Source organism: Doryrhamphus excisus, chromosome 20, assembly GCF_030265055.1.
Source record: "Doryrhamphus excisus isolate RoL2022-K1 chromosome 20, RoL_Dexc_1.0, whole genome shotgun sequence".
NCBI lineage: Eukaryota > Metazoa > Chordata > Actinopteri > Syngnathiformes > Syngnathidae > Doryrhamphus > Doryrhamphus excisus.
The window spans coordinates 13,394,836-13,407,433 of NC_080485.1; the positions used below are offsets into that span (position 1 = coordinate 13,394,836).

Sequence of the window (12,598 nt, forward strand, 5' to 3'; positions counted from 1 at the left end):
TGTACAGACATCGACCCTTCACCCGCTAACCGCAACCACAAGCCATCTCCTCCAAGCTGGAGTTGGACCGTCTCGCCTGCAGCCTCGCTGAATATTTGAAAGCATTGCCGGAGGAAGCGGATCGGGACTTTTGGTTCCGGATAAAAAAAAAACTTCCATTCAAAAGGTTTATCAATCATGTATTTATTTCCACGGTAACACGACCATAGAGGAAGAATACACACGGGAGAATGTCCTTCATGTGTCCGACATGTACATCAACTGACCCGCTTATGGCGTCCGCTGTGCGTAGCACGTAGCTTCCACGTAGCACGTAGCTTCCACGTAGCACGTAGCTTCCACGTAGCACGTAGCTTCCACGTAGCACGTAGCTTCCACGTAGCATAGACATCATACACAATCATTTAAAGTGCATCAAGTTAGGATATTTTAGCTTGAACAGTCACAATATTGCACAATCCACATCCACATCCAACATGAAATAAAAGCCATGACGGTCTTAGCACTTTGACACTTTCATGCTAAGCTAACTTTACATTTACAACGACTGACGTTTCAAGCTTTCATTTTCACCTCAAAATCATTGCAGGGAAGAATGAGTCGATGGATTGTGATACTTGTTATGGCCACTAGAGGCAGCAATGAGAAGTCCCAACTTCCTTTTTATATTAAGTTGGGATTTCATTTCATTTGACCATAATATTATTTTTTTATTGTATTATATATTAAAATATAAAATGTACATGCTGTGTATGTTATGGCTATAGAACAAACATTTCACAAAAATAAGCAAAGAAAGAAAATAAATATACTTTGATGATTATTTTGTCTTTAAATGTCTTAAAATAAATAAAAAATATTCCTATAGTTTTAATAAGGCTATATAATAATAAAAATAACATAGAAATAATAATAATATATAATATATTATTATAATAAATTATTATTATATTATTAAATTATATATGATAGGATTTAATTTCATTTGACCATAACATTATTTTTCTTTATTGTAGTATATATTAAAATATATAATGTACATGCTGTGTATGTTATGGCCATTTAACAAACATTTAACAAAAATAAGCATAATATAACAAAAAATATATATATACTTTGATGATTATTTTGTCTTTAAATGTCTTAAAATAAATTTAAAATATTCCTATAGTTTTAATAAGGCTATATAATAATAAAAATAATATCGTAATAATAATAATAATAATGTATAATATTATTATTATACATTATTGTATTATTAAAATATTATTAATAAATTATTATAATATATAATATATTATATACATTTATTTAAAAAAATATTTTTTTATTTTTATTATTTTTTAATGACATAATCACTCTAATGTGTTCATATATTAAAATATATTAGCTCTTAGTCAACTGTAAATATTGTAAATACACCCACAAAATAGTCCTGATAACACCACCACTAGATAAAGGTAATATTAACACTTTTCTCATAAAATTCACGACTTTATTCTCCTAAATGGACTTTTTCCTCGTAAAATTTCTGACTTTATTGTTTTAAATCGGCAACTTTTTTAAAAAAAAACATTATTCTTGAAAGTTTTTTTTTTTACTACTCTGTCTTACCTATAAAAGCTATGACTTATTGAGGTCTTTAATGTGTGAACCAATTCCAATATTTGTCATCTACAGCCAAGTTGAGGTGAAAAGGAAAGCTTGAAAAGTGACAACATGCTTCCATCTCTCCATCCCTCCATCCCTCCATATCTCCATCCCTCCATCCCTCCATCTCTCCATCTCTCCATCTCTCCATCTCTCCATCTCTGGAGGCCCCTTGGTGGCCTTCCTGTGAACGTCTTACTTAACTCCACTGAATGCTGCAATCCAACTAAACCATTTTTTTGCACCTTTTGGTGCAAAAGCAGCTTCAGATTTATTTTTTCTCCCCCCAACACAAAAAGTGTTGTTGCAAAAACAAGTTAAGTAAGTTCCCTGTGTGGGAATTGATCCACGGCTGCTGCAGTGTTTTTGTTTCTGGCTTTACCCGAGACTGATTGGCCAGCCTCTTAAAGTGACCGAGGAGGACATTGATTAGGAGATTACAGCGGAGGATTGCGGGGGCCTCCTGCCTCTTGTGCCGCTTCTTCTCCTTGGCATCATGTTTGTCTTGACAAACACAAACAGAGGACATGGATTCCTGGCTGGGCATTAAGAAGTGATGAGTGACAACAGCTGAGAGGGGCCGGGGCGACTCCTCGCGTCGCAAACAAACCCATTCCGCCTCACGCTTTTTCTACAAATAGCCTCAACGGCTCCATCGTTTATTGTTTTTTTTGGGGGGGGGGACGCTCGGCTCGGCATGCAGTAGATGTTTGATGGTAACACGGAACATAAACCTCTCGCCGTTTAGAGGACTTAGGGCACGCGGTCGGTCCGAGTCCTCCTTTGGCACCAATGGAAGAGTTGGGCCAAGGCAAGGAAGCATCGTCATCGAATGTGATAACGAGTAAAATATGATAACGAGTAAAAGAAAATAAGCACTTGAAATAATCCAATAAGTAAGCGTCATTTAATTAATGCGATCGCTCCCCTTCATCTTATTTTGACTTTCTATCTCATTATTAGGACTTTCTATCTCAAAATTTTGACTTTTTATCTCGATATTTCGACTTTTTAATCTCATTATTATGATTTCTATCTCATAATTTCACCTTTCTTATCTCAAAATTTAGACTTTTTATCTCGTAATTTCGACTGATCTCGTTATTTCGACTTTCTATCTCATTATTATGACTTTCTAACTCAAAATGTTGACTTTTTATCTCATAATTTTGACTTTTTATCTCGTTATTTCAACTTTTATCTCATTATTATGACTTTCTATCTCATAATGTCACCTTTCTTATCTCAAAATTTTGACTTTTTATCTGGTAATCTTGACTTATCTCATTATTTTTGACTTTCTATCTCATTATTATGACTTTTTATCTCGATATTTCGACTTTTTATCTCATTATTATGATTTCTATCTCATAATTTCACCTTTCTTATCTCAAAATTTTGACTTTTTATCTCATAATTTCGACTGATCTCGTTATTTCGACTTTCTATCTCATTATTATGACTTTCTAACTCAAAATTTTGACTTTTTATCTCATAATTTTGACTTTTTATCTCGTTATTTCAACTTGTATCTCATTATTATGACTTTCTATCTCATAATTTCACCATTCTTATCTCAAAATTTTGATTGTTTATCTCGCAATTTCGACTTATCTCGTTATTTTGACTTTCTATCTCATCATTATGAATTTTTAACTCGAAATTTTGACTTTTTATCTCATAATTTTGACTTTTTATCTCGTTATGACTTTCTATCTCATAATTATGACTTTTTATCTTGTAATTTTGACTTTTTATTGCGTTATTTCGACTTTTTATCTCATTATTTTGACTTTTTAACTCGTTATTTCGACTTTCTATCTCAGAATTTCAAATTTTTATCTCATTATTTCAACTTACCATTGGGATTTTTTTTTTTTTTTTTTCAGTAGAAACGGGCTTCCATACTCAACAGAAGTCATTTCAGGATACTTTTCTTACAGCAAGGCGATGTTGAGCAAGTCTCAAGTCTTTAAATGGGACCTATTGTGCTCATTTTTGTATTGTGTTGTGGACTCCTATAGAGCCGCTACACACAATAACCCACACAGAAAGCTTTCTAGATCTTCCAGATTCTGCACCTCTGTCTGCAGTGTTTCCATGGACTTCCTGTTCCTGATCCAAATGGGTCTGTTTAATTTACTTTAATTATTCACACCAATAGAATTTCTGTTTCCTAAAACAGATTCTTCTGTATCATGTTGGACGACAGTTTTGATACAGGAACTCACTTTGAAAACAATCTGTGGTCCCGAATATCTGTCCTCAACCCAGACCTAGTAGAAGTTCCACTGTGGAAGGAAGTAAACCCACCTTTTTTTCTACAGGATATATTGTACTAATCATAGCGTAAGAATACTAGTTTTTCAGGCGAACTAAACAGGTACCTCTGCTCACTCGTCTTGTATCTTCCAGTTTCCTGTCATTGAACTACATACCTATTTATATATACCCAATCTACTCATCACAACAACACACCAGTCAATGTTATTACCGTATATACCGTATATATATATCTGTGTTTTGATTAGTCTGGTTGCCTGAACGCATCCTTGCATCTTTTATGTTTGCAGTATGACAACAAATTGCTTTGATTTTCTTTTGTTATTGTTTCTTTCCCGACGTTTTTGCTGCCATTAGAATATAAATATATAAACAAAATAACCCTACTTTATTGTTTTTTACACAATGGCATGAAAGCGATCGCATTAATTATATGATACGTTTTTTTAATCGGACGGTTTTGACTATTTTTGGATTAATTTAGACTCTTTTTCTATTATAATATTTTTATTTCTTTGCGATCCGATTCTTTGGCACAGTTGGACGGGATGTACTGGCACAACTTAGGAAGTCATAGCATCGTAGCTTCGTAATGATAACAACATATTTCATAATGGAAACTAATAATAATAATAATAAATAATCCAAAACTCGAGCGTTCAATGAAAGAAGGATCGAATCAAAAGTGATTGTACTAGCAAAGAGTACCGTAGCACGGTACGATTGTACTCCTTCATAAAAAATCGTGGAAGGGATTGTTATGTGTGCATAAAGGCATAATTTGAGTAGAATATTATAAACGTGTGAAGGTGTACCTCATGTCCAGTCAGATAACCTCCTTCCTCTCTCCTCCTTCTCCTTTCTTTTACGCTGCCTGGTTCCTGGCCTCCGTCCTTCACCCACGGGGCCGTTCAGCTCTACACAGTAAAGGTCACGTCTGTCTGAGCCGTCTTTAATGTTTCCGTGCATGCGGGTCGGCGGGGGCACGGCTCCGGCGTAGCTTTAAATTGAGTTAATAAGTTAGACGGCGGCGTGGGAATAAAAAAACGACACGTTCCGTTCGCGTCCACATGCTGCTACATATTCCGAGCTAGTCCGCAGTGATGGCTATTTTGGTTCGCCGGAAACCTCCTCAGGGGTTTTTTGGCTTGGGGAGACACGAGCGACCGGGCGTTTTGTTCTCCGAGTTGCCAAGCCGAAGCGGCGAGGTGCGACGCAGGTTCGGAAGGTGAGGCCGGGGGCCGGCGTTAAAGGAAGGAAGACCTCTGGACGGAGGGGGCAGCTGCCTGCTTCTGTCAGACGAAAGCTTCAGGGAAGACGATTTGACGGCAGGAAGCAACGTGCCTGTGCGACGGCGAGGAGGTTCCGAGGATGTAGGAACGGGCGGGTGGAGCGGCGCAGCTGCCGTTTGAGCCCCTGAGCTTAAACCGACGAGGTGACTCAGCTTCAGTGCCGACGTGAAGGCATCAAGAGGACCGTCATCATCAAAACGGGCTCCTGCGTCCGTCGCGTCCCTCGTCGAGTCACTGCGGCCCTCGGTGAGAGTTCTTACCGGTCTTCCCGGTTGGGAAGGCTCGCTGAGGTTGAAAGGTATTTGAAGCTGCAGGAAAGAGCAAAGATGAATCCAAAAAGATTAAAAAAAAATGAAGATAGTTATGAAACTGCATAATGAGGCTGATGGTGAGATGTTTTTTTCATGGTGCTCCAGAAATGACATCTTTTTTTTTTTTTTTTTTTTTTTTTGGAGGGGGGGGGGGTGTTGATCAGACACTTTGATATTTCTGAGAGGAAAATTCTGAATGAAAGCGGGACGGAATATTCAATATTTTCTTTGACTTGTTTATTTGCCGCTAACATCACAACGTGTGTTTGCGCTGCCAGTCATTGAACTATTCCTGGATGAGGAGACGCAAAGTCAGACAGGAAGTCCTGAGTCAGCATTTCGAGGAGAATAACCTTGCCGTGGCCGGCGGCTGGAGTCACCTCTTTGGATAAAGATGGGCTTTGGAACGTTTCGGAGACGCACATGGTTGTGACGCGTGGAGCCTTTTTTCCCACGGAAAACGTCATGTGGAATAATAATATATATAATAATAATATACATAATAAACAAAATATACTATATGATAAGTCGTTAAGATCTTTTAACGACTGCAATTTTGCACCACAAGAATGACCTACATGAATGACAATGGAAGCATGTCTAGACGCTCCTCGTTAAGGACTGTCGTTTTTACTTCTTTTCACTTTTTAAGGTGCAAATCTGCAGTCATTAAAAGATACGTTAAGGACTGTCGTTTTGTACCACAAACAAGTGATGCCGAAGCATGGCCAATCAAGAACGTTTCACTCCTTTCACTCTTTTGTAACGCACTGCAGTTGGTAGAATATATTTTAACGACTGTCGTTTTGCCTCTCTTCACTCATTTGTCGTCCAACTCTGCAGTCATTAAAAGATACGTTAAGGACTGTCGTTTTGTACCACAAACGAGTGATGCCAAAGCATGGCCAGTCAAGAAAGTTTCACTCCTTTTGCTCTTTTCACTCTTTTGTAACGCACTGCAGTCATTAAAAGATACATTAAGGACTGTCGTTTTGTACCACAAACGAGTGATGCCCATGCATGGCCAGTCAAGAATGTTTCAGTCCTTTCACTCTTTTGTAAACACACAACTGCAGTTGGTAAAATATATTTTAATGACTGTCGTTTTGCCTCTCTTTACTTGTTTGTCATGCAACTCTGCAGTCATTAAAAGATACCAAACACGTAGGTCCAAACACGCAGTCATTTAGGACTCTTTAAGTGGCAACTCTGCAGTCATTAAAAGATACGTTAAGGACTGTCGTTTTGTACCACAAACGAGTGATGCCGAAGCATGGCCAGTCAAGAACGTTTCACTCTTTTGTAACGCACAGCAGTTGATAAAACATATTTTAAGGACTGTCGTTTTGCCTCTCTTCACTTGTTTGCGGTGCAACTCTGCAGTCATTAAAATACCTTAAGGACTGTCGTTTTGTACCACAAACGAGTGATGCCCAAGCATGGCAAGTCAAGAACGTTTGACTCCTTTCACTCTTTTGTAAAGCACAACTGCAGTTGGTAGAATATATTTTAATGACTGTCGTTTTGCCTCTCTTCACTTGTTTGCGGCGCAACTCTGCAGTCATTAAAAGATACGTTAAGGACTGTCGTTTTGTACCACAAACGAGTGATGCTGAAGCATGGCCAGTCAAGAACGTTTCACTCCTTTCACTCTTTTGTGACACAGAACTGCAGTTAGTAAAATATATTTTAAGGACTGCCATTTTGCCTCTCTTCACTTGTTTGCGGTGCAACTCTGCAGTCATTAAAAGATACGTTAAGGACTGTCGTTTTGTACCACAAACAAGTGATGCCCAAGCATGGCCAGTCAAGAACGTTTCACTCCTTTCGCCCTTTTGTAACACACGACTGCAGTTGATAAAATATATTTTAAGGACTGCCGTTTTGCCTCTCTTCACTTGTTTGCGGTGCAACTCTGCAGTCATTAAAAAATACGTTAAGGACTGTCGTTTTGTACCACAAACGACTGGTAAAGTAGATCCATCTCCAGGCAAAAACGGTTTCTTGTCTGGACATGCCTCATCCTTCAGAGGACACCTGGGATCCTGCACCAAACCGTAAGACTTAGGGCTGTCCTATCTAGTCAGATTAGCGCTGTCCTACCTAGTCTTTGAATAGGAATCGTGAATTCTGCTTGAATGAGAGGGAAAACATGAAGAATGCCCTGGGAATATACAGTATTGGACCAAATTGTTGAATTGATCCGGGCCATCATGCAATTCCATAAAAACAGACCAAATATATTAAAGCCATATTTAGTAAAAACACACTTTTGTCCTACCAAATCGTTTAGGGTTCTATGGTTCTATGGTTCTAGGGTTCATCTACAGTATATCAGCTTGTTTTTGTCACTTTGCTGTTTCCACAATTTAATGGTCTGCCACCAACACAATTCAAGTGGAAATGATTAACCAGTAAAGCAACAATCCTGGCCCCCCGTGACCTGGCTGGTCCAACACATGACGCACGGCGCTACAACTACCGACTTCTTGCAAGCATTCAGGCAGCCGAGAAAAGCTTATTAGATGAATGCCACGCTACAGCTGCTCAGGTCAGAAGAAGAATACAACATTGCAGCAGCAGCAGCATCTCACCGTGCATAAATGCAGCTTCCTGATGACCCGCCACCTCTGCAGACATCAAATCCTACTTAGGAGACTTGGCTTGTTAGCTTGTTTTGGGGGGGGGGGGGGGGGGGGGTTCTTTACTATATATCCGCCTGAAGCTATCTAAAGCTATTAAAAACATGAACTCTCTTAACGCGGCCATCTCTGAGGATGATGTGTGAAGATGGGAGTTGGGGGCTCTGATGAACACATGCAGCACACTGAAAGCAGGCTGTGAAGGACCACAGCGCCCTCTAGTGGGGTAAAAAGATATTTCAACACACCTCATCAGCATTTTCATTCATTCCTGATGTACATTTTTTTTTACTTTCTTTCCACTTTTTTTTGCTTTTTTTTAGGTGCACTCGTCCTAGATGCATCTTTACAAATTTTAGAAATGTCTGAACATATGACTATATACATATGCTATATACAATATCACATACAACAACGTAACATTAAGGATTTGGACAGGAAGACACAAACAACCCTTGTATCGCACTGTGAGCTAAAATGCTAACAGGCTGCATTTTAAGATTTTTTTTTTTTATTTTTATTTGTTTTGTCGCTCTATCCAGGGGTAGGTCAGTAGCGGTAACATATTCATTAATAAACCATCAGTTATGTGATTTAATACAGCCTATTATTAGCCAAAAAAATATCCATATTTAAGTACATTTTATTTGTCTACATCAAACATTTTCAAGTGTAAAAATAACCAAATAAACTAAGATACGGGCTGCACAGTGGTCGAGTGGTTAGCGCGCAGACCTCACAGCTAGGAGACCTGGGTTAAATTCCACCCTCGGCCATCTCTGTGTGGAGTTTGCATGTACTCCGGTTTCCTCCCACATTCCAAAAACATGCTAGGTTAATTAGCGACTCCAAATTGTCCATAGGTATGAATGTGAGTGTGAATGGTTGTTTGCACCTTGTTGTCTATATGTGCCATGTGATCGGCTGGCCACCAGTCCAGGGTGTACCCCGCCTCCCCCCCAAAAGACAGCTGGGATAGGCTCCAGCACCCCCTGCGACCCTCATGAGGATAAGCGGTAGATAATGAATGAATGAATGAATCTTCATACTACATGTTCTTCTTGTAATATTTGGACTTTGTTCCCATAGTATTTCTTTAATATTTAACATATATAACAAGCGGTAGAAAATTGAATCAATGAATGAACTAAAATACAAATATAAAGCACACAGAAGACATTCAAAACCACTATGATGATATATAGTATTCTATAGGTGTATTATACTAGGTGTGAGTAATGTTACACTGAATAAAGTAGTGTACATTACAGCAGTACAACACAACTTTATATGTCTTATTTCTATCTCTGTCTATCTATGTCTTCTTGTCTATGATTATGTCTACTATACTGGGTAATATGACTATAACTGTGACTATAGGGGTGCTATTTCATGTCAAGAGGGCTCTAATAATGTTAAAAAGCATATTGAGAAGACCATAAGTACTTCTATAATAATAATAATAAAATAATATATTATAATAATAAATATAATATATTATAATAATCAAAAAATCAAAAATTCAAAAAATAAAATAATAAAATAATAAAATAATAAAATAATAAAATAATAAAATAATAAAATAATAAAATAATAAAATAATAAAATAATAAAATAATAAAATAATAAAATAATAATAAATCTAACAATGACAATATTAAATTTATAAGGAATTCTACTTATCACCGATAATTAACCACAATAAACGATTTAAAATGGTTTTCACACTGGCGTAAAATCTGACAATTTGAATGGAATATTATAAATGTATAAATTTGACTACTAGTCAGGGTAATGGTAGCAAAGTAAATAGCTAAGTACACTGTAAGTGTACGTGTTTATAGCCTCTCCAGCAGCTATACAACGTCATGTCATACAGGAACAATAATAATTTGCCGTCTGCCGCGCATTAAAAGCTAACATTATGAGCTCCTAACTCCATCATGTAAATAATGGCCGCTCCCAAACAACGACGAAGACATCCTTCGATGGCCGCCAAGCTCATACGCCGCTTTATATCTCTCTTTAAAAAAAAATATATATACACTTTTAACGGCCTCCTCTTCACAAATCTGAACACGGAAATAAATATTTCCAGAGTCGCCGCAGGAGTAGAGTGTCATTGTGGCACATCATCATCATCCTCATCATCATCACACCAGCACGCTAATGTGGCACCACTCCATTCCCAGCCTGGATTAGACGGCTGTGGCGTTTATAGGCGCTCGTGAAAATGGTGATTTGGACGTGAGAGCGTGGTGCTCTGCTGCTTTAGTGAATCACAAAGACAGTCAATCACCGTCCAATGACACATGAATTTACATGACGGGCGGCACGGTGGACGAGTGGTTAGCGCACAGACCTCACAGCTAGGAGACCAGGGTTCAATTCCACCCTCGGACATCTCTGTGTGGAGTTTGCATGTTCTCCCCGTGCATGCGTGGGTTTTCTCCGGGTACTCCGGTTTCCTCCCACATTCCAAAAACATGCTAGGTTAATTAGCGACTCCAAATTGTCCATAGGTATGAATGTGAGTGTGAATGGTTGTTTGTCTATATGTGCCCTGTGATTGGCTGGCCACCAGTCCACGGTGTACCCCGCCTCTCGCCCCGAAGACAGCTGGGATAGGCTCCAGCGACCCTCGTGAGGGAAAATCGGTAGAAAATGAATGAATTTACATGTAATTTTAGTAAAATTAGTTGTATGTATTTATTCTTTAATAAAATATTATAATATAATATAATATTTTCTTAATAACAAAATAATTAAATTAAATTAAATTAAATTAAATTAAATTAAATTAAATTAAATTAAATTAAATTAAATTAAATTAAATTAACATGTTCATGTTTTGCAAAATTTTTTACAGAATTTATAAAATTATCTAAAAATGTAAAATGATATTCTTCAAGCATTGCTGGATTTCAGTGAAAAATAAGAATTATTAAAAAAAAAAACAGAGGAAAAAAAATGTCTGAATACAAAAATATTTTTAAATATTTAATTAAGACTTGGACAGTTTATCCTGAGCTATTTTTTTATTTTATTTTATTTATTTAATACATTTATTTAAATCATTTTAAAGCATTTTAAAGCATTTTAAAGCATGCTCCGTAAAGGTTTAAATGCAGCAAAAAACCAGACCATTGTTGGTGGCGAACGGACATAAAACATGCACCAAAACAAATAAATAGTGATGCATGCATTGTTCTGACTTCCTTTGATGACATGGAACAAATCAAATAAATGTGCTTGTATAGACAAAAGTCATGGGACACATGTCTTTTTGTTTTTAACTACACTGGGTACAACCTGAACACAAGAAGCCGTTTTTATTATCAGTAATGATGATATGTCCCAATACTTTTGTCCTTATAGAATGACCGAAATCAAATCGGATATGATCATGACCGAAATAAATCAAATATAAAAAAATGTCACTGGCATGCAGAAGAAAACGAAGAAGAAGAAAAAGAAGGTCATGCTTAAGAAGCACGTTAGAGAGAGAGAAAGGTTCTACTGTACCATGGACGGTCAGTGAAGTACTGCACTAGGTGCTCCACTCCTTGTGTGGGCAGTTAAGATAGCGAGAGCAGCAGATGAAGGAGAAAAGAAAGAAGAAGGAGGCACACACACACACATTTCATCCAGAATTAAAACCCTCCTAAATGAGAAGATCTTCTCATCAAACCTGCCATTCTTGGTTAGATACCAACAACTCAGGCTCGGTTTTAGTTCTGGTAGACCTAGTTCTGGTAGGTCTTTTTTACACAGTTGACCATGTGATCTTCTTTGAGATGTTAGGGAACTAGGTGGGGATCTCTGGTAATGCTAGACACTGATTCAGGTCCTATCTGGAGGACAGGAACTACGAAGTAAGAAGGCTTTGACATGAGGAGTTCCCCAGGGGTCAATCTCGGAACCCTTATTGTTCTATCTGTACATGCTTTCTTTAGGCCAGCGAATACGCAGCTGCAATGTGTGTTCCTAAATGAGAAGATCTTCTCTGACCCGTCATTCTTGGTTAGATACCAACAGCTTACTGACTTTGTGTTTGATGCCGGTAAGGGGACAAATGAGATCCATCATAAACACACACTTAGGCTCGGTTTTAGTTCTGGTAGACCTAGTTCTGGTAGGTCTTTTTTTACACAGTTGACCATGTGATCTTCTTTGAGATGTTAGGGAACTAGGTGGGGATCTCTGGTACTGCTAGACACTGATTCAGGTCCTATCTGGAGGACAGGAACTACGAATTACAAAGGCTTTGACATGTGGAGTTCCGCAGGGGTCAATCCCGGAACCCTTATTGTTCTATCTGTACATGTTTCCTTTAGGCCAGCGAATACGCAGCTGCGATGTGTGCTAACTATGCTAACTATGCACCGATGGGCCTGCAGATTTACTTTAGCATTGCATC

General features: G+C 37.8%; 1 protein-coding gene across 4 annotated transcripts in view; it reads right to left on the reverse strand.

Moving 5' to 3' along the window:
* Nucleotides 1–1,320: 1,320 nt before the first annotated feature.
* ccser2a (coiled-coil serine-rich protein 2a) overlaps nt 1,321–12,598 on the reverse strand; it is a 50,095-nt gene continuing 38,817 nt past the window's right edge. The window contains exons 11-12 of one of the 4 annotated variants that reach the window (XM_058058271.1): nt 11,704–11,743; nt 5,322–5,533 (exon numbers count right to left, since the gene is read on the reverse strand). In XM_058058271.1, the coding sequence (XP_057914254.1) occupies nt 5,482–5,533; nt 11,704–11,743 (92 nt within the window). In that variant the 3' untranslated portion in view covers nt 5,322–5,481. Of the gene's footprint in view, nt 5,534–11,703; nt 11,744–12,598 lie in introns of all 4 variants that reach the window. The other 3 variants (XM_058058270.1, XM_058058272.1, XR_009120354.1) reach the window with 3 other exon arrangements.